The 25,937-nt window shown below is 41.9% G+C and overlaps 2 protein-coding genes and 1 long non-coding RNA gene across 3 annotated transcripts in view; all 3 read right to left on the minus strand.

Annotated features, from left to right (window-relative positions):
* Window positions 1-1,365: 1,365 nt before the first annotated feature.
* On the minus strand, window positions 1,366-1,685 carry LOC125491322. The gene is made up of 2 exons (XR_007268226.1): window positions 1,621-1,685; window positions 1,366-1,473 (listed from the first exon to the last, which is right to left on the minus strand). It is a non-coding gene; the product is annotated as an uncharacterized LOC125491322 (long non-coding RNA).
* An 892-nt stretch (window positions 1,686-2,577) lies between these two features.
* On the minus strand, window positions 2,578-4,359 carry LOC119694671 (mitochondrial-processing peptidase subunit beta-like). Its single transcript, XM_038121462.2, has one exon. The coding sequence runs from the start codon at window positions 4,030-4,032 to the stop codon at window positions 2,704-2,706; it is 1,329 nt and encodes a 442-aa protein (XP_037977390.2). The 5' UTR covers window positions 4,033-4,359; the 3' UTR covers window positions 2,578-2,703.
* A 168-nt stretch (window positions 4,360-4,527) lies between these two features.
* LOC105384890 (laminin subunit alpha) overlaps window positions 4,528-25,937 on the minus strand; it is an 80,980-nt gene continuing 59,570 nt past the window's right edge. Inside the window, exons 50-70 of the mRNA XM_048632971.1 lie at window positions 25,423-25,619; window positions 24,910-25,043; window positions 24,299-24,514; window positions 19,751-19,881; window positions 18,912-19,084; window positions 18,443-18,554; window positions 17,889-18,102; window positions 16,950-17,127; window positions 16,097-16,245; window positions 14,226-14,409; window positions 12,368-12,506; window positions 11,801-11,888; window positions 11,308-11,452; window positions 10,669-10,803; window positions 9,520-9,636; window positions 8,941-9,113; window positions 8,071-8,173; window positions 7,604-7,740; window positions 6,621-6,782; window positions 5,674-5,905; window positions 4,528-5,183 (exon numbers count right to left, since the gene is read on the minus strand). Of these exons, the coding sequence (XP_048488928.1) occupies window positions 4,918-5,183; window positions 5,674-5,905; window positions 6,621-6,782; window positions 7,604-7,740; window positions 8,071-8,173; window positions 8,941-9,113; window positions 9,520-9,636; window positions 10,669-10,803; window positions 11,308-11,452; window positions 11,801-11,888; window positions 12,368-12,506; window positions 14,226-14,409; window positions 16,097-16,245; window positions 16,950-17,127; window positions 17,889-18,102; window positions 18,443-18,554; window positions 18,912-19,084; window positions 19,751-19,881; window positions 24,299-24,514; window positions 24,910-25,043; window positions 25,423-25,619 (3,385 nt within the window). The 3' untranslated portion in view covers window positions 4,528-4,917. The remainder of the gene's footprint in view (window positions 5,184-5,673; window positions 5,906-6,620; window positions 6,783-7,603; window positions 7,741-8,070; window positions 8,174-8,940; window positions 9,114-9,519; window positions 9,637-10,668; window positions 10,804-11,307; window positions 11,453-11,800; window positions 11,889-12,367; window positions 12,507-14,225; window positions 14,410-16,096; window positions 16,246-16,949; window positions 17,128-17,888; window positions 18,103-18,442; window positions 18,555-18,911; window positions 19,085-19,750; window positions 19,882-24,298; window positions 24,515-24,909; window positions 25,044-25,422; window positions 25,620-25,937) is intronic.

The following is a 25,937-nucleotide window of genomic DNA, read 5'->3' on the forward strand; positions in this document are numbered from 1 at the left end:
TTTTATCGTCAACAATGATTTGGTTGACTACTTAATTGATGTTGTATTGCATGTAGGTATACTCTAAATGACACACGTGGAATAAATAATAATCAATGAAATAGTTATATACTCATAGTAATTTGTCTATTGTATGCATGGGTGTTAGGTATTGTTGACTACATTCTTGTATCATGGTTTTTGTGTTAATGGTAATGGGGACATGGTAATGTGGTTTCTTAATGGAAAAATAGTTAATGAACGATAGAAAATAAAATTAGTAAAATATCTACTTACTTCAAACAGTAGGAATACTTAATTTACGTATGTTTTTGTTATCTCTTATTTATTGGTGTAAGGTACTTGTTTTTTTGGGTTCCGTTTGCCAAATAGGAAGAATACGGATGATTTGTAAATACTTCGTTAAGGTGTGTCCGTCCGTATAGAACAGCTACTTTTTTCCGAAAGTTGAATAATTATCATTATACGAGTATGAAAATAATATTTTTTGAGGTTGCCGTCATAAAGGAGAATGGCCATTTCTCTAAGGCGGGCGCGATGACCCACCAGAGCAGCCATTGATGAAACATATACTGATGTGTAGCCCATGACTACAGTATATACGGGCGTAAATTTTATTATTATGAGGCATGGGAGAACGAAGATATAGGTGATGAAATATCAAGTCTTTGTACTGACTAGATGGTTCCCTCATACTAATTTTTTTTTTTCAAACGTTGTTTAGAGTTTTTGAAATATTTTTCCATCAATTAGAACACCTTTATCATTGAATAAAAATAGGTTTTGGTTAGTGGCTGCAAAGCGGGTCAGATTTGGCCATTCTAATTAAAAAAAAAAAATATCAGAGAAACGTGTATAGTGCCACAATCTTATCTGTTCCGGTGGCGACGTCGCTGTCATTGAATCCAGTGATGCCATCGATTAAATTTTGCCTATTTCTGGTTTAAACGACAACTCATTTCTGCTATTACCTTTTTTTATAATTACTTATTTTATGATTACATTCATAAGTATAGATAAATCAAAATATAGGGTCGATAGTAAATGAAAGAGGATATAATATATCAAACGACATTTGTTGTATAAAAAAATTGTCCACGGCGATAAGAAACAAAATTAGTTCTGATATACGACATTTAAATCTAGATTTTACAATGATATAGGTAATATCTGTGGGTCGTGGGAATAACGAGATAGAAAACTATTGTGCTTAATTATTATTTATTTATTTATGAACACTTTATTTTTTTCATTTTCTTAAGTAAGAAGAAACAAGAGCATAAAATTCAAAGAAATTCAGACAATGTACAAAGGCTAATTGCCAAAAATCCATTTCTTCCAGCCAACCCTTGATACTCGTAGTGGAAGAAGAAGATGTCATTAATCATCATTATTTCGTCTAAAATCGCTGCAGGTGCGAGAAATTCTTCTTGGTATACTGCCTAAGGTATAGGTACGCAGCTTCACTCACACCTGTAATCAAAGAAAAATAAAGATTATATACTTTCATCACGACCCATCCCGTCCCCACTGCTGGGGTACGGGTCTCTCGGGAAAATATTAATAAAATTACATGTGAGTATATGGGTAAAATTATTCGTCATATTTGTCAACACTAACCTGTAGCCGCTGCAATTCGTTCTTCCAATTTTTCTAACGGAATTAAAGGCGCCTGAAAACGTTATTCTTCCTGCATAAAAGCCAATATATCTAGTTTTACTTTTCTTGCATAACTTTTCAGCGCTTTTGGCATTATTACACCCAGAAAATCACAAAACAAATTAAATAACGTAGCGTCAGCCTCTTCGCAGAAAATGACAACTCAAATAACGCACAGAGTATGAAAGGACGTTTGACAATGACGTCTCGTTAGTACACATTTTGACCACCGGAACAGATAAGATTGTGGCACTATAATATTAATGGGCAGGGAAAATATTTATGTACTTACTATTTATCGATATTGGTACGGAACCCATCGTGGACGAGTCCGACTCGTATTTGGCTAGTTTTTTTTAACGTTGCCGGTATGATGTGAGATTATTCTTATTTAAATCTATTTTGTTTTTGAATTAAGTTAACAAAACTTAGTTTTATAAGTGTTAACGTTTTTTTAAAATAGCACTCGTTTTAATCTAATTACAAACAAATTAATGCATCATGATGTAGGTACACAATTTGCATCATTTGTCTATCTAGCTAATAAAATATCCTTTTCTCCATATTTTCTCTTTTGAGTTGTATTTCCACTTCAGCAGCACAGACACGTTTCTTGCATGTAAGAGTATTCTCGTAAAATTTCATCATAAATTATTATCATATTCATCACATTATTACACATTTTCATCTAATATCCGACAAGATATTCTTGTCGTATAATGTTTTGTTTGAATTCCTAAGTAAATGTTAATGTATAGTAGCTGTTGTCGAATTTCGGTCTACTTCAATCCTGTAAATAATGTATAGATGTTGTAAATAAGTTGTATATTTTAGTTTGTTTTTTGGCCGCAGACAGGGCCATACGTTCAATGAATGTGAATTTCTTTAATTGAAAAAGTTCGAGGAATAAAATAACTATTTCAACTGTGACCTGAATTGTTTTATTTTAGATGCAATAATAATTAAGATATACACGCTAGCAATGTAAAACCTGGCACCTTTTCACTGTCCGTGAGTACACATAAAATATGTATAATTTATAAATTACAGCCTAAGCCAGTAGGTTCCGCTGCGAATGCGGTTGTACTCGGGCAGGCCCTCGGTGGCGCCCACGGCGGCCACGGCGGGGCACGCGTCGTACAGGTACCTGCTGCACGCAGCACGCACGTCCGCGGCCGACACGCTGGCAGCTGCACACACGCGCGCGTGCAGCGGGCCCGCCCCCGCGCCCCCCGCGCCCCGCAGCGCCGCCGCCGCCGCCGCCGCGCGCGCGCGCCCCAGCTCCGCGTCCGTCACGCTGCAGCACAGGTGCATCACCTCGTCCTGCACGTTGTACAGGAAGTCCTCGAGGTCGCGCGAGGCCCCCGCCCAGCGCACGCCCCACAGCCCCGTGTCGCTGTAGGCCAGGCTGAAGGCGCGGTACGAGTGGCACAGGCCGGCGGCGGCGGCGCGGGCCAGGCGCGCGGGGTGCTCGCCCCCGCCCCCGCCCCCGCCCGCGCCCGCCGCCCACGCGCCCAGGTGCTGGCGCGCCACCTCCAGCGCCACCAGGTCCTCGTGGCCGGCGCCGGGCGCCTCGAAGGCCACGGCCACGTGCGCCGCGGGCCAGTCGTCGTTCCTGTAGCGTATCTCGGAGCCGGTGTAGCGCGCGCGCGCGGCGGCGGGGCAGGGGGCGGCGGCGGGGCGGGGGCAGGCGGCCGCCAGCGCCAGCAGCTCGGCGTGCTCCACGGGCCCGGCGGCCGCCAGCAGCGCGCAGCCCGCGCCCCGCCGCGCCGCCGCGCGCGCCGCTGCCGCCGCGTCCAGCGCCCGCACGGTGTCGCTGCGGCCGCGCACCGGCTGCGCCAGCGCCGTGTCCTGGTAGGCCGCCTGGTGCAGGTAGTCCATGAGCAGCGCGTCGGGCTCGCGCTCCAGCTGCAGCATCTCCTGGTACACGAGCTGCTTGTGCCGCTCGAGCTCGGCGGGGTCGCAGGGGGGGCTGAGCGCGCAGGCGAGCAGCGCGGGCACGACGGCGGGCAGCAGGGCAGGCGGGCAGGCGGCGGAGAGCGCGGCGGCCTGGCGGGATGTGCGGGCGCGCAGGGCGGCGCCGGTCCCGGCCAGGGCCCGGCGCAGGGCGGCCAGCGCGAGGCGCGTCAGCAGGTGCGCGGCGCCGGCCTCGTGCGGCGCGTCGTGGCGGGCGCCGTGGTCCACTGTCAGGGTCACGGTCACATGCGCCGCCTCGCTCGCCTCGCTCGCCACCGCCAGCCCCTCCACGCACGTCACCTCGGCCTCGGGCAGGCTGCGCAGGTACTGCAGGTAACCGGGCGAGTAGTAGCTCCGTATGCTATTTGATACTCGAGTGGGAGTACATGGTTTCAGTAGGCGTATCGATTTCAGCATGTTGCTGATTTATTTACATTGAAATAAACGTAAACCAACCGATGACAATAAACAAGCAATAAATAGAGAATAAATATAAACAAGTCTTTGACTGATAGTGATTAATAATAATGTACTCTGTGGTAGTGATTTTTCCTCTGTGATAAATATCTGTAATTTCGATATTCTTCAGAAAATTCATATTACACCTTCAGATTGTGGTCGTCAATCTGAATCATTTTCTTCTAGGTCAAATAGGTAGTTTATGAGATATGCCGATTTTAATGTGCATAATATGATTTATATCAACCTACTGCGTGCTTTGGGCCTCCCCCCGACTTTGAATCAAATTGTGGTTGTGAATTGATTGAATGGATTTCCATCAGACGATTCAACGCGATCCAAGGATTTTTTACGAATTACATTCCTTGTAGAGTTTTGCCTTTGTACACCCGAGTCCGCGTTGTTCTATGATTAGCCTTCAGTACCTATTCATTTGGAAAATAAAACAAAAGATAATCTGAAACTATATCTATTGTATTTAATCAATAATAATATTGTAATACAAAATTATGAAAATGGAAACATTACTTGGTTCTATTTACGCTACTTTGAGAACAAAACAGGGAGTAGGAATTTGGTTATAAATTGTAGTACTTACCATACAAATGTATTACATAATAAACTTAACGTTTTTGGTTGAAAGCATATTCTCATTTAAAACGTTATATTTTTCTATGCTGGAATACATTTTTAATAATTTTATATCGTTCATTTATTATGGCCTACAAAATACAAATCTTAGGTATAAAATGCAAGTATTCTTTTTATTGTATACTTAATAAGTACGTTCTATTGTACATTAAACTTCTCTCAATGGCTCAGTGGCCTGATCAATCTAATAATCTAATCAACGGGGCAAACGCCAATATGCACATTTCCGTGCGCCGCATTGAGCGGTATATCCGTGACCAGCACCTCCTTGATGACGATGTTGCGCAGACAGCCGGAGAATCCTCGGCGCGACTTGACCCCGCGCACGCGCGACAGCTGCCGCTCGTGTCCGCCAATGAACAGCGCCGACTTGGTGTCGGTGGAGCCTGATTGGCCGAGCCCCGCGCCGGAGAAGTTGCCGTCCACGCCCACTGAGACCGCGTGCCGGGACTTCACCACTGCGGATATAATAGCTAGATGAGTAACTATTGCGTCCTAAACCAGATCTGGATAACTAAACAGTTTTTGTATTATTTCTGTCTGTGGTTGTAGAGCCAGTATTTCAGATTGAATATTGGATCCAAAGCCCAAGCGTCATCTCTATAGCGTAAATGAGCCGGGTGATACGCGTCATGCTAATCTGACCGGCCTATAGGTACTTCCACCACGACGACAAACTAGTCCAGCTCTAATGTTTTCACCGACAAGCTAAGAATAACACGTGTAACAAACAACGACAAAGTGCTTAATTAGTGCTGTAGTGACCCACAGCCATAACTAAATGTTGAACCATAAGTTGAGAAATGCTGAACCTTTTGACTAGTTTAGACACGCTCAGTACGTAGGTACACTTGGGGAATCTAGTATAGCAATATACGTCTGTGGGTGGACGAAATTTGCATAGGAGATTAACCCTACTTAGACCTAAGTCGTACAAACGCCACATACCATTAATCTTGTGCCAGTTGCCGTCACACAGCGTGAGCTTGCTACCCAGCTTGAAGCTGGCGTGGAAGGGCCCCTTGCCGTTCTCGACGTTGGCCACCAGCTCGCGGTCCAGCAGCTCCAGCACCAGGAAGTCCTTCTTGCCGTGCACGCTGAGCAGCAGCCCCGTGGAGTTGCGCGGCTTGATCTCCATCGAGACGGAGATCTCGTAGCCCACGCGGAAGTTCTCGCGCAGCTACGGGGGGGAGGGGTGGGTGTTAATGAGAATGTCATTAATTAAAAAAGTCGTTGCAAGCATTTTTAAGGAGTTTTGAGTTACATTTGTAAGGGAACTGGTGAGAGGTCTTAGTTAAAAGGAATTGTATATTATGATATTATGAACATAGGCCTCCCCCATCCAGTGCTTCCCCGCGGACTTGACTATATCGTCCGTCCATCTCGCGGGGGGCCGCCCAACGCTGCTGTGGACGTCCTATGGCTGAGATGATGATGATGATGATGTATATTATGAAATTTGAAATAAACTGCTACAACTGGCCGTTAAAACCAATAAATTAAAAATTTACTAAGAGTCATAGTAGTGATAGTAGTCAAATCATTATCATCACAACCTATCACGCCCCACTGCTGGGGCACGGGTCTCCTTCCAATGAAGGAAGGGGTTTAGGAGCGTACTATAACGCCATCTACACTCACGGGAAAAGAAACAGTTCCACTTACAAAATGCAGACACCAAATGGAGTAAATTTTTTTAAACATTGAATAGGAAATTTGAACAAAATATTTATGTTTTTAGTTGGTAATATTCTGATCCGCCTATAAATGCACTCAAATATTGCAGAAAGCGTCATTAAGATAGTTTTTTCCTTTTCGGTGTAAATTGGTGATTTTCTGAATGGAACTTTTCATTGCCCGTGAGTGTATTATAAAGATGATCATCAGCTCCTTACCCTCAGATAGTTGGTGGTGCCAGGCGGCGACGGGCCGAAGTAGACGCCGTCCTCGACATTATCCCGGCACTGAAGGGAGCTGACGCGCCGCCGCACCGCCGCCACGGCCTGCCCGTTCATCAGCAGCGGCTTCAGGCAGCCCTTGAACGGCTGGTAGAAGTTCTGTAAACATGTTATAGGGTAGAGTTTGTCAATAGTGTAGGTATATAAAACTGCAGGAGGTATAGCAGCGGCAACAGATAGAAATTCTAGGGAAACAGAGTAGGACATAAACTTATAGGTATATTACTGGCCCAAAAATCTTATATATATATTTCATAACTAGCTGTTCCCGCGCGCTTCGCTTCGCCTTAAAAAGTTTTCCCGTGGGAATTCCGGGATAAAAAGTAGCCTATGTTCTTTCCCAGGGTCTAAACCGTATGTATACCAAATTTCATTCAAATCCGTTAAGTAGTTTTGGCGTGAAAGAGTAACAGACAGACAGACAGACACAGTTACTTTCGCATTTATAATATTAAGTTAGGATTTATTTAAATAATCACATCCATCCTTTTGAAATTAATATACTAAAGTTTGAACATCACAGTCTTATAGCAGTGGCTGTAGACAACCCTTGAACGGCTGGTAGAAGTTCTGAGGAAACAGAATAGGCTGAGGTCTAGTTGCGAAGCTTCCAATGTTTCAAATTCAATCAATGCAAAATCATTTCTGTTAGTATGTCCGGGATTAGTTCCGTGTTTTTATTGCTTGCTAGATGTGCGGGTTTGAATGCCAAGATCCAAGATTTCGAATACATTGGTTGTGGGTATCTAATAACCACCACTGTTATCCCTTGATTAAAAATTAAAATGTACATTACACAGACAGAACCGTATGCGTCCCACTAAGCAAACTTGCATCAAATAATACCGTCACACAATTACCGCTTTCATCTCTAATGAACCGTAACAACCCAGATAACCCTCTAGGAACCCTAAACGTACCTCCAAGTTAGTGAGTATGTCCGGAGTTAGTTCCGCCAGTCCTCCGTAGTAGAAGGGGGGCGCTAGCGCGGCGGGGGCCACGCACTTGCCTCCCGCCTCGCCCACCAGTTGGTTGTCCACTGATAATTTTCCCCGACCTGTTTTAGAAAGCAAGGGTTAACGTGGAAGAGAGTGAAATTCATTCAAGGGGAAAGACGACATGCTTGGTAGATCATGGAGCTTTGGGAAGTTTCATTACCACCCGAAGGACATAGGTAATATATTATTATCAAAAACACATGTGGCAAAAAATTTGCATCGATATTTTGTTTCATAAAAAACAGACGGAATTGCACGGTCATTTTTTCTACGTAGATAAATGTAATTTACATAAGACACACTTTAGTCATATGTCACAAAACTCACAAAGGTTCTACCAATCACATCGCCGTCGAAATAATGGACGTTTATCTACGTAATGATGTTACCTTCATTCCTGACCAGAGTGACGGTGTGCCAGTCGGTGCCCGTGTAGGTCTGCTCCGACCGTATCGTCACTGTTTCTGCGCCGCAGTTGAACGACATCACCAGCTGTTAACAAAAACATCATGATAGATCAATGTTACTACTAATCGTTGCATTAAATAATAATTATGATTATGTCTGCTGAGTTTTATAAGTTTATTGTAGTCCGCTCATAGGTGGCGTGGTCGGAATGGTGTAGATCGCGGTATGGTTAGGTTTTAGCTCTTTCGTCTGTATAATATATTTTGTAAGTATTATTGTGATGTGGTAAATAAAGTTAACGAAGTCAAAATATGATATGATATTTTTGGGATTTCGCCTTTTACTTAAGTATAGTGAAAAACAGTTTATTACTGTTTTAACAGTATAGTTGACCACCCTGGCTAAGACCTTAATTAAAACTTGTTGAGTTATAACTGACTGACTATGGGGCTGTGGTAAATGACGAATGCAGGCATTTCTTGAGGCCAAACTATTTAATGAGTTTCTACACATAGTATCCAAAGTGTGTGAGCTAAGTGACGGGCGCAAGACGACTAGCGTCCGCGCATTGATCGGTACTGCAAGTTACAAAAAAGGTTACATTGCAAAACGTGACTAAAACATGTGTCGCTACAAGCTATAGCTGTACCTTGCCACCCCCTGGTTATGCTCTAACCCACTATGGAGAACTGTTTTATTGCTTGACTTGTGAGTCTTTTGACACATCTGTCAAGAATTTACTATGGAGATGACGTATAATGGATCAACCTTTCCCTGGCTATTGTGAAATTAGAGCTTATAATGAGCTGAGACTCTTAATCAGAAACAAAACAAATGAGCTACATCTGTACCTTCCCATCCTTCATATACAGAGCGAGGAACTGCTGCGGCGCCTTCTCGGCGGCGGCGTAGAAAACGAGGCCGCCGTGAGCGTCGAAGGAGCGGAACGAGGCCGTGAGGTCGAACCCGTCGTGTTGCCGCCCGCCGAGGCGCGCGTACTCGATGCGGCTGTCGTTGCGGGTGCCTAAGGGGAAGTGGAATGAAGTTTATTTATTTCTGGTTATTTGATCCATTCAGTACATGTCAACAAAATAAAACAATAAAGAAAGAAAGATACATTTATTTGACACACTGAGACAGAATAATAAATAAAACAGAAAAAGAAAAAGAAATAACAACAAAATAAATAGAATACGTAATACAGAACAAACAAAACAAATAAATAAAGGTTGCTGTCCAGAGTGTCAAAACGGCACCAGCTCAGCATATGCTATGGACAGTGAGGCCACAGCGCTTTCAACTGATAATACATAAATAACGAGGACAAAATATCAATGTGTACCAATGTCAGCTGTTAGTAATACTGCTGGTAGCCGTGGTTGATCAAACCACGACAAGTATAATAGTGTCTAAAGACTTGAATTACTGACCGAAGCGGTACCCCAGCACGGGGTCGCCCAGCTCGTAGGCGGGGTCGTGGGCCAGGGCGCAGCCGGCCTCGGGCTGCGGCGGCGCGCGCGTCGACGTCGCCTCCGCCGCCGGCGGCGCTGCAAATGAACAAACATACCGTATGTTACATTCACTAAAATAGGAGAGTGCTAAGTTAAAGTGTAGTACGCTTCCCACGCCAGAGAGAGACACGCGGGTTTGAATACAATTTTTTATATGTACCAATGTGCTATTTATAATGTACTAGCTGTTCCCGCGCGCTTCGCTTCGCCTTAAAAAGTTTTCCCGTGGGAATTCCGGGATAAAAAGTAGCCTATGTTCTTTCTCAGGATCTAGACCGTATGTATTCCAAATTTCATTCAAATCCGTTCAGTAGTTTTGGCGTGAAAGAGTAACAGACAGACAGACAGACAGACAGACAGACAGACACAGTTACTTTCGCATTTATAATATTAGTTAGGATGTACAATATATACCTACCATCGCTCTTTATTATGGTGAAGGAACACATCGTGAGGAGACCTGTATATCTAGAATTAGCACATCTAGATGTGTGAACCCACCAACCTACAGTGGACCAGCGCGGTGGGAAATGGTCCAAGCTTAGGAAGTGCTGGTCCTTAAATCACCAATCAGAGAATAGAACAGAACACATAAAGTGTTTGTCACCGCCTTATTCCAATCAGATCAGTAATTATCAAACGCATCATAGCACATCTCTAATGGATGGATGGTGGTGATGAAAACGACACCACATTCTTGTTCTGAGCAGCAGTCTCGAAGGAAAGAATAATCCAGATGATTGCCGACCTCCGATAGGAGATGGTACCCAAAGAAGTAAAAGTCAAACGTTTTTATTCGTCGTATAAATATAAAATATAACTGTACCCGCGAGCTTCGCTTCTTCTTAAAAAGTTTTCCCGTGGGAATTCCGGGATAAAAAATATAAAATTTCATTCAAATCCGTTCAGTAGTTTTGGCGTGAAAGAGTAACAGACACACAAACACAGTTACTTTCACATTTATAATATTATGATGAACGACAATTTTTACAAACTACTCTCTCTCCCTACTCTCTCTACACTCTCTACTCTCCTCTACCACTACTCTAAGAAGAAGAAGATGGTAACCTCTAGTGGTGGTGGTGGAGGGCGGGAGGGCCGGGGCTCGCGGCTCGATGCTGGGCGGCTCCGGGGCGGCCTCCGCGGGCGGCAGCGCCGTCGGCAGCACGTCACTGCGCTCGGTCACAACCCACGGGGCTTCGTCTGCAAAAAATGTAAGTTAAATTAGTCATCTTCATCAATCCTCTTAAATATCCGTGATCAGGGACATAGGGCTCGCAGGATCTTCCTGCGTCTGGCTCGGTTTGGCGCTCGTTGATAGAGATCTCACGATTGTATTGGTATTGGTATAAAACTTTGAAGCGTCCCTTCACCGTGGTTATAGCTATACAGCAATGAAGCCATCTATGGCGATCCACACAGCAGTCCTTGTGGATTGTCATTGTATGCTAGTTTATATAGAAAAACAGCATACAGGCTTACACACTGCCGCCGCCTCACAGCGCGGCAAAATTACTATGTGAAATCCGCAATCCGCGCGGTGAGGCGGTGTAGTGTGTGAACCGCATATATGAGTCGTGTTTATTGAATTTTATTTAACCAATTCTTATGAAGTATTTACCATGCACAAAGGTTCCACTCGAGAGAGCCAGGTGCAGGTACTTACACCCCCACAAAGAATAGAATAGAATAGAAGTATATACCAACCTGGCGACACCCCTCCGCTAGACGTGGACGCGCCGCACCGTCCGAAGACCACACTCTTGTTGGCATACGGCTGCAGTAAGTTGAGGACTCTTCCGTTGACGGTGGCATCCGCTATGCAGCCAGCGAACGCTTGTCGCGAGCCCACCTTTGAATAACATAAATAGAATAGTGGTAAGTATGACTTTTGTGAAATTTTAATAAAGGATAACGGGTGGAAAGTACTCACCGACCAATAACGACCAGACCTATGTCATTCGAAAGCTCTTTTCATAACCATCATTTGTTATTATGGGGGCTAGTTTCAAGTCGTTCTGTGAAGAGTCAAGTGCACGCCAAGTTTAACCAGTATAAGCTGAGTTTCAGTTAGTTTAACACTTCATACAGCATAAGGCCAGTTCATATTTTTTCCTATACAATTGAGACTAGCCCCCAGCATCATATCATCAGTTATCATCTTCCATTATGTTGGCTTTATTTATATTATGTATCATACCTTCCCACTGATGACGTAGTTGGGCGACAGGCCGCCCACGAACAACACGCCGTCAAGGATGTTGAGCGGCGCCGGCGCAGTGTCCGTGCTGCGAGAGAGGGTATAGTCATGTTGATGATAATAGGTAGATAAAATCAATAATAATATTAGTGTTGAGAAGGGCCGAACATAGGTTTCACTGAATACGAACATTCGTAGAATAAACGGTAAAACTTTTAGCTACCGAACCGAATATTTGATACTTACATTAGGTTCAGTGCTGAAAGGATTAGTCGGTCAAATTACGATGTGCTTCGTCTCCATGTTGAGCTGAAACATCTATTATCCTTATCTTCCTTGTTGCCTCTACACATGGACGACTAAGACTGAGGAGTCACCACCGCCGAACATTACCAATTCACAATCCATAAGCAGCGTCGCAAGCTTGTCAGAACTTGTAGTTATATGAATCTGACAGAAGTTTGACTAATGTGCCGGTGGTAGTGACCGCACAGCCTTATTCTCCTTTGTGTCGGTGGTGGTGACCCCACAGCCTTATCCTCCTTTGCGACGGTGGTGGTACGGTACCTGAAGTAGTCAAAGTCGTCGACGACGAGGCGCAACGCTCGCTCGCCGTGCGTCACGCTCACCACGTGCCACGCCGAGTCGTTGTACGTCGCCAGCCCCGTGTCTAGGACTTCCTTCTGCGACATCAGCACCAGGCGACCTGTGTGTGAGGGGATTAGATGATAAAGACTTTAGATGTACTGTTGATATTATCTACTAACATGGGTTAAGTTAAGACCGATTGTAACTGTTTTAGTACATTTTATGGATAAATTATCTATATCTGCTTTTTCGCATTAGCATTTGTAGCGCAAATAAGTGTCCGACAATAAATACGTCCTAAGCTAAAGTTTCGCCAAAAACACGGCTAGCAAAATTGTTCCCTTAGGGCAGTGTTTTTCAACCGTTTTCATGATGCGACCCCCCTGGTACAAAAAAATATTACGCGACCCCCTTCACCCTTCGATTATTTTATCATGTGTTACCAATTTTTCAACGACGTATTTATGGTCTCCAAAGTATTATATTTATTTATTTTATGGTTTTTATTCATCGTATAAATATAAAATTTTCTGATAAACGTCAATTTTTACAAACTACTCTCCATGATTAGGTTTCGGATATTTATATGTACACTTGTTGGATATAAAAACTCATTATTTTGCAATTACATACATCGGATACGTAGCCTTCGTACGTACTATTTCATTAGAAATTAGCTTTTCTTTTTGACTTATTTGAGCATTTAAATATCTTGAGAAGTCTTCAAGAAAGAAATTTAATAATTTAACAACTGCAAAGGACAAAATGCAGGGCTTTACAAAAAAATTACTTGTACCAAAATAACTTTGATGCTTTTTCGTTGACACAACCTTTTACTGATGAAGGCATATTTGGTATGAAAATGGTATTAGACTAGGCAGCGGTGGATCTTTAATTAATTTTTAAATGCAGCTATAAAAATGAGAATGAGGCTAATTTATCAAATAAGCTCAAACAGAATCTGTTAGAAATATCTGCAGATGAGATGTTACAGCTGGAATCCAAGTCTACTAATTTGGATACCTTTTGGTTAATGATAACTGAGGCTATGAAAATGTTAGATTCCATTTGCCGCCTGCTTATGCGAGTTGAAATTTTCATCGATGGCTAAGATAAAAAGTAAGCAAAGAAATCGCGAATATTTCAAAACGATTTAATTCAATGTGTCGCAAAAAAAGATCCATAAAAAAACAGATTAATAAAAAAAACAAGCTCAACCTTCGCATTAACATCTTAGGATTTTATTTTTGGATATAGCAATTTTTAAAGTCAGAGTCTCACTTAATAAATAAATAATAATTATCTGGCGACCCGAAACCCAGGGGGTCGCGACCCACAGGTTGAAAAACACTGCCTTAGGGAATACAAGTCGAAAAAAAACGGCGATAATTGTGTTCCGTAAGTAATAGTATTAAGCAATTTATATTATATTTGGTAATTATTATTAAGTGACTTGTTATAACTTTGTTATAATTAAGTACTAGTGTTGTCATCTTTATGCACACCTTATAATTAAAAATTTTTGCACCTCCTATAGGTTGTCTGGCAGGAAATTAAGTCCACCCTTTGTACACTAATTTTTATATTTGTCCAAAAAAAGGATTAAATAAATAAATAAATAATAGTTACCGTTGACGAGCGACAGCGACACACTATCCTGCATGTTGCTGGTCTGCACCTTGTTGAGGTACACGAACAGCAGCGCGTCCGCCGCCGCCGTCTGGAACTTGAGCGTGAGCTGCAGGTTGTCCGAGCTCACGTTCACGAAGCGGAGGAAGCTGTCATGTGACTGATCCCCATTGTGTTCCGAAAGTAATACTATGTAAGCATTAGTTACCGTTGACGAGCGACAGCGACACACTATCCTGCATGTTGCTGGTCTGCACCTTGTTGAGGTACACGAAGAGTAGCGCATCCGGGGCCGCCGTCTGGAACTTGAGCGTGAGCTGCAGGTTGTCCGAGCTCACGTTCACGAAGCGGAGGAAGCTGTCGCCGCCGCTGAGCGATACGAGCGATGCGAACTGTGGGGGATAGGTGTGGTTGTTAGGTGGAAGTGGTATGAAGTTGGAGAGGACTGATCATGAATGTGCTTAAGGCCCTATACAGAAAGAAAGCTGACTAAGGGTGCTTACATAGAGAGTCGGGTTACCGGTGCGTACCTGTGCCGATAGCCTGATTATGCGAAAACGCTCATGACATTAAAAAATCCGGGAAATGCTCCGCGAGTGAGCGCTTTTACATAATCGGGTTACCGGTGCGGGTGGGTGCAGGGAACCGGATTCTCTATGTAAGCACCCTAAAGCTGGTTACCAGCGCTGATAAGCGCTTATGAGCGATGGTTCGGAAATAGTATGAAACTGACTAATCAGCGCAGGTAACCGGCTTTTGCCAGCTTTCTTTCTGTATAGGGCGACAATGGTCTTCAACAAGCGCCGTAGGTCGCTTACTACGGAAATGTTGCAGACCACCGCCTAAGATCGATGACCGTTCTCGAATAAAGACCACGAACATGAAAACGTAGTGTGGAACGCCTATTAGCGCGCCATACCTACGAATTAAAACCGACTTCAAAAAACCACTAAAATGTAAGAAATAATTTAAGATTTACACAAATTCTACTCGTATGAGACAGTACAAATATACCTAAGCAGGAACTGTTCTTTTTTGATGTTGGTGCGTTGACAAAGTAATCTGAAGAAATATGGCACCAACTTCAAAAAAGAACAGTTCCTGCTTAGGTATATTTGTACTGTCTCATACGAGTAGAATTTGTGTAAATCTTAAATTATTTCTTACATTTTAGTGGTTTTTTGAAGTCGGTTTTTTAATTTTTTTTATTATTATTTTATTTAATAGTTTTTAGTTTATTTGTAATAATTTTCAATCAAAAGTAAGGTGCAAATGATACCAAAAAGTCCTACTAATCAATACGAATCATTCAAGCCTAAACACGAAGTAGTTGCTATATACCGTTGAGGAGTTCCCCTGACTGCCTTCCGTTTCCATCATCAGATCAGCTCAAGGTCACCATCATATTTTTTTGTTATAAGAACTATATTTACGTTCTTAATTTCATTAGAATCGGTTAATATGTGCCCAAAATGGAAATTCATACCCTGTTTTTACCCCTTTACCCACCCTTGGGGGTGAGATAAAATTCTGAAAAAAAAATGGGACCACCTGGGAGCTCAACCCAATACAACAAAAAAAGAATTTTCAAAATCGGTTCATAAACGGCGGAGTAATCGGTGAACATACATAAAAAAAAATATAAAAAAAAAAAAAAAAAAGATCCCGACGAATTGAGAACCTCCTCCTTTTTTTGAAGTCGGTTAAAAACAGGTGACGACAGAAAGCGGGTTATGCTTGAGAATAGAATGCCGAGGACAGAGTGTCGGATCGCAACTGTTCAACCCAAGGAACATAAATTAAGTAGGGTACTTACTTCTCTAATGAGAAAGTCGATACATATAATGTGAACCTCTTTTATCCTGAGCCACGTAAATGGATATAAAAAACATCCCCTTTTTCATCTGAATATTAGGAGCAACGTACCTGACTTACTCTCCTGTCCCCTGTGCCCTTCCACCTGCACACGGGAAGACTTACTCCAGGCCAACCAGAATGCTATCAAAGTTGCTTCTTTTTGATCAGGACAAATATAAAAATTCGCATGTTCACTGACACGAAAGAAGTAGAAGAACGTACCTGACAGCCGTATCCCATGCCGATGGCCTCGACGTTCTCGCTGAGGTCGATGTTGAGGCGGTCGATGCTGATCTGCCGCATGCAGCCGTCGAAGCCCTGGCTCGCCACCTGGATTATGCCCTCGTTGTTGCCGCCAAAGTTCATTGTGTCTGTGGAGACAGGTTGGTTTTAGGGTTAAGTAAAGAGAAAGGTGAAAGTAAAAAAAGTAGGGAAGGGATGATTGAAGACGTAACACTCTTTTATTGTTGATTTGATTGTGAAAAAAAATCCCATTTACTTTACTCTTTCGAATAGAACTTCTGCTAACGAATTATGGCAGAATTTCCTACCACACTCTGTGGAATTTCCTACCACAATTTCAATGCAAATCAGATCAAAACACCCAACCCTGGTGTCCACCAGGTGGTGATTTGCGTCGGTAAAGATACCATAATTAGTAGCCTTTCGAATGTGAGGATGAGTTCTTATCCGTCACGTCCTTTACTATGTCTCTACTTGCCGTCGTTGTACGTGTTGTTGTAGTTACCTATAGCGGGTATGTAGACGTCGTCGGAGGCGGACTCGAGCTTGATGTGCGGTTCGTGGTCCAGCCCAGCTTGTGCCACTTGCCGTGTTGTACGTGTTGTTGTAGTTACCTATAGCGGGTATGTAGACGTCGTCGGAGGCGGACTCGAGCTTGATGTGCGGTTCGTGGTCCAGCCCAGCTTGTGCCACTTGCCGTGTTGTACGTGTTGTTGTAGTTACCTATAGCGGGTATGTAGACGTCGTCGGAGGCGGACTCGAGCTTGATGTGCGGTTCGTGGTCCAGCCCAGCTTGTGCCACTTGCCGTGTTGTACGTGTTGTTGTAGTTACCTATAGCGGGTATGTAGACGTCGTCGGAGGCGGACTCGAGCTTGATGTGCGGCTCGTTGTCCAGCCGCAGCGAGCACACTCGCTGCACGCGCGCCGCGTCCAGCTTGTGCCACTTGCCGTCGTTGTACGTCTTGTTCGTGCCGATTATTACGAGGTCTTGAGGGTTGCCGAGGGATACCTGTGGGGGTGGATGAGAAGAGAGAATAAACTTGAGTGAATCTGGGAAGTATGTCTGCGATAAATGGTCGTGGTGGCATACACACTTTGCGGTCGGATGAAAGCGTAGAATGTGATCGGATACTCGTATTTTGTACTGTTGGTGCGAGCTCCGCACAGACTTAAAAAAAATTCTAAGGGTTGGTAATTCCGAGAAAAAAATAATAATACTATTTTCATCAAAAGGAGAATTGACATTTTGGTATACAGTCCAATAGAGATCAGATATTACTTTTTAAATTGGGTATATTATCCCAATCAATAGTTACTATGGAAGTCTCCTCAAAATAGTTGTCCGTTCGGAGATATAGCCATCCAAACATGTGTTATTTGTATAGGGATTTTAGAAGACTTACCACTGCTTACCACAATACGGTGGTTTTTTTTTACTTTTTCAACTTTATTTATGATATTATCGCAATAAAACACAATAACCATGCATTGAAAGCAGTAGATTTAAGTACGACGTGATCTGACCTGATTGGTTTTATTTTTCAAGTCTCTAATCTAAAATTTTCAGATTTTTTTTACTGAAAAATGTCAGATTCAAAGTAGTAGAACTCAGATCCGACTTATATATGGCCGCCATTTCTAGAATATTGAGATTTGACCCCACATATGGGGGTGTTTTCTCGATTAAATCACTCGTAGAATACACCCTTAAAGTTTGTCGGGTTCGAAAAACAACACATTGTATATTATTAGCATCATCAAAGCACTGACCTGCAAGAACACCTGCCCGCCCTGCATCTGCAGCGAGAAGAAGTGTTTGTGGTCGCCCACCACATAGATCAAGCCGTCTGGAGCGTAGGTCTTGAAGAACAGCTGCACCTGGTTACGGTCTGGCTGTAGGTACTGACGGGCTGGTACTTTGACGTGCCCGCGCCCGTTGAAGCGGTATTCTTGAGGGCCCGACTGGGAGGTTATTAGCTTGTCTCTGTTGGGGCAAAGGTGGTTGAAAACAGCTGTCGGATTGACGGATGAATGTTAATTTGCGCAGTGGACGCAATAAATGGGATGGTTGCTCTGAAATCATTGTGCTGTGACGACGCCCAGTTGGCATCGCAGTATCAAAGCAAGTCTTTAGGAAAATTCATGTATCATCATCATCATCAACATGATCATCAGCCAATGATGACACTCGGTCTTCGGCCGTCCTCATGCAGCCACTACCGGCTACCCGCCTAAGGCTGTCGGTACAGCGGGCAGGAGGGCGCTAAATTTATGAAATCGTAGCATTATGCATGGGAAGCTTGGTATTCATGAGTGTTGCCTACCTCTGCCGGGCTCCCTTCAGGTTGGCGGCACTGGCGAAGTTCCACAGTCCCACGGGAGTATCTCCGATCATCAGCTCCTCGATCTGACCTTCGAACGCCGGGTATCGCACATCTGGGGAGAACATATTTGACGTTATAATATTATCATATTACGTAAGATAAGTAATACATACAGGGTGTCTGTGTATATATTTTTGGAGTTTTCCATACAAATTGTGTCGAGCAATGAGGTTAAACGCTGACTTTCTAAGACATATATACCTACACCATACATTTCTTCTGTTCTCTGGTTTATTTCGTATAGGTAGGTATCGTGACAAGATACTTTTTTGATGTACACTTTATGTAATATTTTTTTCCCCCTTAAAGGAGCGGGGTGAGAATGTTTTCAAACCACGCCAACTTTATTGTTGTTTTTTATGCGTTCCCTAACGCAACAGATACAAATGGTGGCCTCTTCCAAAGTTACCTTGCAGGGTAGGCAGCGCGGCGGAGGGCGCGCCGCCCACGTACAGACGCGACTTGTCCCGGTGCAGGTTGAAGATGGTGTGCTGGCCCGGCAGCGACGCCTCCTTGGCGTGCACCACTTCGGAGCCGTTGTCCAGGCTCTCCCGGATGGACAGCTTCACGTTGCGACCGACCCTGCGAGAGTACGAGTTGTTAATGAATGTGTTTTAATCTCAGATACTTAAATCAATTAATACTTAGACAATCGTCTGTTGATCAACCGTTCAGAGTCTCTCAATGTTGATGAACCGTTCAGTATGTGAGATTAAAAGAAGCTAAAGGAGCTATACTTTGTAAAATATGATTTGTAAGCCCTATGATGGCGTCATATCCATTTTTACTTGGGATTTAGTCGTTTTGAAGGAAAAAGATCTGTCAATAAAAAAACTTAATAGGGCTCATGCTCGGCTCATGCTATATTTAACGAAGATTAAATACACATTGAGACATAGTGTTGTTGAGTTTAATAAGTTTATAGTAACTTAGTCAGCTCATAGATGGCGTGGTCGGCAGTCGTGTAGATCGCGGTATGGTCTGGTTTTAGCTCCCGAGTCCGCGTTGTTGTAGCTAACGTCTCTATGTTTAGTATTCATTTGCAGTAGTATCCTTGCAAAACACCCATCAACTATGAGGTTTTATTGTCATGTGGTCGTTAAGTGCTCCATTTGGAGTATTGAACACATTTCCAATTACGATTGACCACTAAATTATTGCAACTAGATATACAGTATTTACACGTTTCTTAGGTTCTTCCCGATCGGTTCATCACCTCAGTCACACGAACCCCAACATTAGTCTCACCTGTCCACAATGAGCTGGTACCACTTGTCGTCGGCGACGAACTTGTCACTGATGACCTTGGCCGGCCCGTCGCCGATGTCCATCTGCAGCACCGGGTAGCCGTTCTGGATGTCCACCACCATGTAGTCGTCCTATAATGAGGAGGGAAATTAGTATGTTTGGACACACGTATTATAGGAAATATGATTTTAGAACACAGTTACTGTGAATATCAGGTACCAGGAGCTAATATACAAGCGCGATGTTTTCGAAAAGCTCTACATTATAGATTATTATTTTATTATCATCAATTCCGTCCTATCACACACTCTGCAAAACCACGAATTTTATTCTAAAGTTGAGAATAAAAACTGTAAGTTCTGTAATGAGTTCGCGATGCACCCCCTCTAATAACAGTCTTGATCTTCGTCGACGACGTCGATGAGTACCAGCTATACAGTACCCGTATCATGAAAATTCGAGCTAACGAATAGAATCGAATGCGAGTGCGACTACTGTCAACTTGACAGCACTTTCGAACACTTTTTACCTTTCGAATGAGTTTCGAAAAGAATGACCACAGAGTACATAATATTATTCTGACAATGACCTATGGAATGATAGCTGTCAAACTTTCGCAAATCTATACACCGCCATTTTGTTGTTGACAGGTTGACAGCACTTTCGAATAGACTATCGAATAGAATATGCTGCGGTTTTTCGTAATACGGGTACAGATCCATGTAAAAATGAGTATGATAGGCAAAGTATATTGAACTGTAATAATAATCTTAAGAAAGTATGGGAAGTAATATCTAAACTCTTAGGAAATAAGAAACAGTCATTAGATAAGCAGATAATTAATAATATGGATAGTAAAGATGATTTAAAAGATATATGTGATAAATTTGCTGAGAACTTTTCAAATGACATTGAACAAATAAAACACGCATGTGATGATAAATGGATAAGTAGGGATAACTATGTAAATAAAGCTAATGTGAGTATGCGATGGCAGCCAGTGAGCAACAGGGCGGTGAAGCGCGTCATCAGCGACATGGCCGCGGGCAAGGCGCCCGGCAGCGACCTGGTGCGCATGGCCGACCTGAAGCTCGTGGTGGACGAGGTCAGCCCCATCCTAGCTAAATTAATTAACTTATCTGTCACTTGCCATAAATTTCCAAATAAGCTTAAAGAAACAATTGTCCGTCCAATCCATAAAAAAGGAGATCGTAAAAATACTTCCAACTATAGGCCAATAGCAATACTTTCAAGCATCGATAAAATTATAGAAAAGTGTATTGTCAAACAAATATCAGCATTTCTTAGTAAAAATAGTATTATAATTGATAACCAACACGGATTTCAGCAAGGTAAGAGTACTAACACATTATTATCCAAATTTACAGAGGAAATAAACACGCACTTAGAAAATAAAAAAACACATTGTTGCAATATTTTATGATTTCAAAAAGGCCTTTGATACCCTCGCGCTCGTACCGCGTGAAGGTGGCCGACACGCTGAGCGCCGAGCAGCGCGTGCGCAGCGGAGTGCCGCAGGGCTCCGGGTGCGGCCCACTCTGCTATCTCATGCACGTCAATAGCTTATGCGGGGCCCTAAATTATAGTTCAGCTTATATGTTTGCTGATGACTTGTGCACATTACGTGCTGGCTTTAATCTCACAGACACTTGTTACTCTATCCAAAACGATATCGATGCTGTCGTAAGATGGTCCCATGATAATGGCATCGTCTTGAACGCTGACAAAACTAAACTTTTAATATTACACTCGCCTCACTTAAATCTGAATGAATCACCTCCACCTTTAGTAACACATAGTTATTCCTGCCTCCACAATAATTTGGTTAATTGTCAATGTAAACCAATAGAAAGAGTAGATTGTGTAACCTACCTTGGTGTAAAGATTGATAATAATTTCTCATGGTCTCAACATATAGAATATATTAGCGATAAATTAAGGATATTATTAGGTAAATTTTATCATTTAAGTTATAAAGTTCCTATTAGCACGTTAAAATGTTTATACTTTGCTTTAGTCGATTCAATCTTAGATTATGCTCTTGATTGTTATGGGCTAACGTTTAAAACCTACTTAGATAAACTAGAAACATTGCAGACTCGATTTTTAAAGCTACTAGTTAATACAAAAACCAAATTAGAATGTAGAGATAATTATAAAAAACTGTATAAAATATGTAAAATTCTGCCAGTCACTGTTAAATTTAAATATCTATTAGCCATTCACAATTATAAAACCTGTAATAATTACCTTCATCCCATTACCCATAAACACGGCACAAGGTCTATATCTGAGGGTAAATTTGAGGTACCTAAAGTTAATAATTATTATGGTGATAGAACTCTAAAAAAAAGAATACCGTACCTACTTAATAGTTTACCTCAGGATATACGACAAGAGCCTATGTTATCTAAATTTAAAACTAAATTAAAAAAATATTTTTTGCTTAACTTACCTTGATACAAGTTCACCTCAGATTATAATTTTATTATTTGTTGTGATATTACCAATTATGTAAAGTAAAGTAAAGTAAAGTATTGTTTATTTGCATGAATATAGGTGTTACATAAGATGTTACATTAAAATGTCAATAAATAAAAAAAATCACTATATTCTACCATGCAGGCATGCAAATATTATTATCTAATTACAATTATGTCACTATCAGTATAAAATTAAGATCATCAAATATTATTAATTATATATTATATTATTTCTAGTCAAAATTGTCGTCTAGGAACTCTTGCAAACTATAGTAGCATTTGCCTATTAGTAATTTCCTTAATGTTAGTTTGTACAAATGTGTATTATCTATATTTCTAATGCATTTAGGTAGCTTATTATATATTTTTGGAGCCATACCAAATATGCTCTTGCTAAACAGGGTGGTTGAGCGGACCGGAGCACACAATTTAGTGTCTCTTTTACTTCTAAGTTTATTGAACATGTTTAAATTAGACCTAACGAATACGGCAGTTTCAAAGATATAAAGTGATGGTAGGGTCAACACATTATATTTTTTAAAGTGTGGCACACAGCTGTCTGTTTGCTTCAGTTTACATATTGCCCTTATGCAACGTTTCTGCGCTTTAAATGCCATCTCTTTGTGAGTCGAGTTTCCCCAGAATATTATTCCATATCTTAGTGAAGAGGCCACAAATGCATGATATACTGCTAACAGGGCAGATAGACTGGCTATTTTAGCAAGCATGTATAGAGCATAGGAAAACTGACTAACTTTTTTACAAATTTGTTCTATCTGTGGCTTCCATGTTAAATGAGCGTCAATGTTTAGTCCTAAGAATTTTGTTTCATTTACTTCGTTAATTTTTTCATCATTATATTGAATGTCAAGTTTCTTATGTATTTTATTGTAATTGTTGGTAAATGTCATAATATGTGTTTTACTAAGATTGATAACAAGATTATTATGTTCAAGCCAATCGATAATAGTTCGTAGAGAGTTATTTATTTCAGTTTCATAGTTGTTTGGGTTTTGACATTCAGCAATCAAGGTGCTGTCATCCGCAAATAGGACCATAGGATGTGACACTGATTTAGGCAGATCATTTATATAAATGAGGAACAGTAATGGCCCTAATACACTACCTTGCGGTACACCATATTGCACTGTTCTAGGTTGTGAAGAATAATGAATTTCTGTTTTAGTTTTATGACATATTTTTGAGACCTGCGTTAGTTGTTGTCTGTTGTTTAGATAGCTTTTAATGAGTTCATGTGCATTACCTCGGATGCCATACATATAAAGCTTTTTCATTAGTATATTGTGGTCAACAAAGTCGAATGCTTTGGTCATATCCATATACATGGCCGTCACTGGGATTTTCTTATCTAAATTCGTTACTACTTTTACCAGAAAATCATATATAGCTAAGTCAATTGTCATATTTTGTCTAAAGCCCTTCTGTTCTTCAGTAAATAAATTCTTTTTCTCAAAGTATTGGTTTAGGTTCCTATAAATTACTTTTTCAAAAACTTTTGAGAGTATAGGTATTAACGCAACTGGTCTATAGAAATTCATGTTTTTCCGATCACTCTTCTTAAATACTGGCTTAATAATAGAAATTTTAAGCTTTTCTGGGAATATCCCTTTCTCGATAGAAAGGTTTATAAGATAGCTTAAAACAGGTGATATGACTTCTGCTACATATTTTAATACCTTCGTGCAAATTTTGTCATGACCAGTGCTATTAGTATTTTTTAAGTTCTTTATTATTAAATACACTTCATAAGGGGTGGTAGGATTCAAGAACAAAGAATTAGGATTAAAAGTGATTCCTACTGGGTTAACTGGGTTCCTGTATAACAATACCTAAAACATTAAAAAGTATTTTGTTTAGTATAAGAGACTCCGATCCCACAGGCAAATTGTATACAAACAGTTTTGTGGGACTCATTGTTAAACTACAACTAATATGTAAGCTTAATAAATAAATAAATAAATAAAATAATAATAACTTACAGTCTTGGTCGACAGTAATGACACTGCACACCCTGTATACTCACAGTCTTGGTCCTCCTTAGGGTGGTGTCTCTTGGGTTGCCGAGGTACAGGATGAGCCCGGAGTCGGCGGCGGGCGAGCGCCGGCTGTTGGTCCTGAAGAAGGCCGACACTCGCGTCGACGTCGACATCTCGTCGACTGACTCCGGCAGGCGAGGTTGTAGTGTCGACGTGCTGTCGAATGAGACGCCGACTTGGATGCGGTTGGCTACCGTGTGCGCCTGTGAAGGGTTTTATAATGATTGTAAGTCAATGGAAACCATAAGAACCCACTGGCTACAGAATCTCGCGGAATGGTTCAATAAGTACACCATAGAGCTGTTTCAAGCTTCAACATCTCGGACCTAAGTGGCCATGATTATAGCCTCTAGGATAGTAGATGGTAGCTTAAGAAGAAGAAGGAAACCATATGAAATTATCAAACTATATTGGATACCTTTTTTATTTCAAAAGCAGCATATTTACATGTAATTAAATTAATAGAAATTTAAAGGTGTTATCCTACTTATTTTTGAATACTTAGTAATCTGTCTGTGGCCACAATCCTTCTACGAAAACTCCGAACCCCGGTCAACAGCCAGTATTTACGACGCACACACTAAACAGTTGAAAATACCTGATCAATGAGTTCCCTGAGCTTGTTCAGTTTCTCGTCGGCGGCCTTCCTCTTGAGCTCCAGGTCGTCTTGCTTGGCCTTCACGGCGCCGTATTCCGCCTTGATCTGCGGGTCCAGCTGCTCCATTGTCGATACTGAGAGGTGGAGGGGATCGGGTTAGTTAAGGTTACGAGGTGGTGATTGTGAGTAAACTGTGTTTGTATGGAGTCGAATTTGTTCGCAAAACCACTCAAGGATAAACAAAGCATACTTTTATTATTAATTTATCGAAAAATTATAGTAGGAAAAAAACATAAGTACATAAATTCAACAGATGAATGTTTACTCTTGTCTGTGTAATAATTATTATTCATCACTCGAATCATCAATAATTTTAATAATAATTAAGTTTGAATCTATACTAGATGGCTCTAAGCTTGCTGCAAGAATATTCTCGATACAAATACGTAGTACAAACTCCTGATTTTACTTTCCAATCCTCCCAAAAACCATCATTTTAACTATCACACTTACACAACGATCGCACGCTGGACGCCATCTTAACCGCTTCATCGGCGACCTTGGGCAACGCCTGCGCACGCTGCTTGCTGCCGGCCAGCTCGTCTCCTAGGGAGTCCATGGTCTGAGTGACGATGTCCACGGCTGTCTTGACCCGCGCCGCCTTGTCTGATGCGTCGGAGAGGTCTTGCGCTGACGGGCTTGGCAGGGAGCTGGGGGTAATGATAGTGTTGGTTTGTACAGTCGGATTAACACTTTTGTACCTTTTCAAACTAACAAACGGCATATTCAATCGAACGTGACACATAACGCAAAATTCCATAAATAACCAATCGAACATTGTGAGTTTGACGAAGTGCTAAAGTGTATAGATACTAATGAAGGTGACCGTACATGAAAAACAGGACACAGTTTTCTTCTTTTTAGAGCTAAACAAGTGCTTGCCAGCGTGTTGAATGGATTAGCCAATCAGATTAGTTACCTGTATTTGGATCAGCCTACATATTCGCATTCACATGCTTTTAGTTAAA

Source organism: Plutella xylostella, chromosome Z (assembly GCF_932276165.1).
Source record: "Plutella xylostella chromosome Z, ilPluXylo3.1, whole genome shotgun sequence".
In the NCBI taxonomy this organism is placed as follows: Eukaryota; Metazoa; Arthropoda; class Insecta; order Lepidoptera; family Plutellidae; genus Plutella; species Plutella xylostella.

Bases quoted from the DNA above. Each gene is read 5' to 3' on its own strand.
- LOC119694671 (XM_038121462.2), bottom strand. From the start codon at position 4,032: ATGCTGAAATCGATACGCCTACTGAAACCATGTACTCCCACTCGAGTA.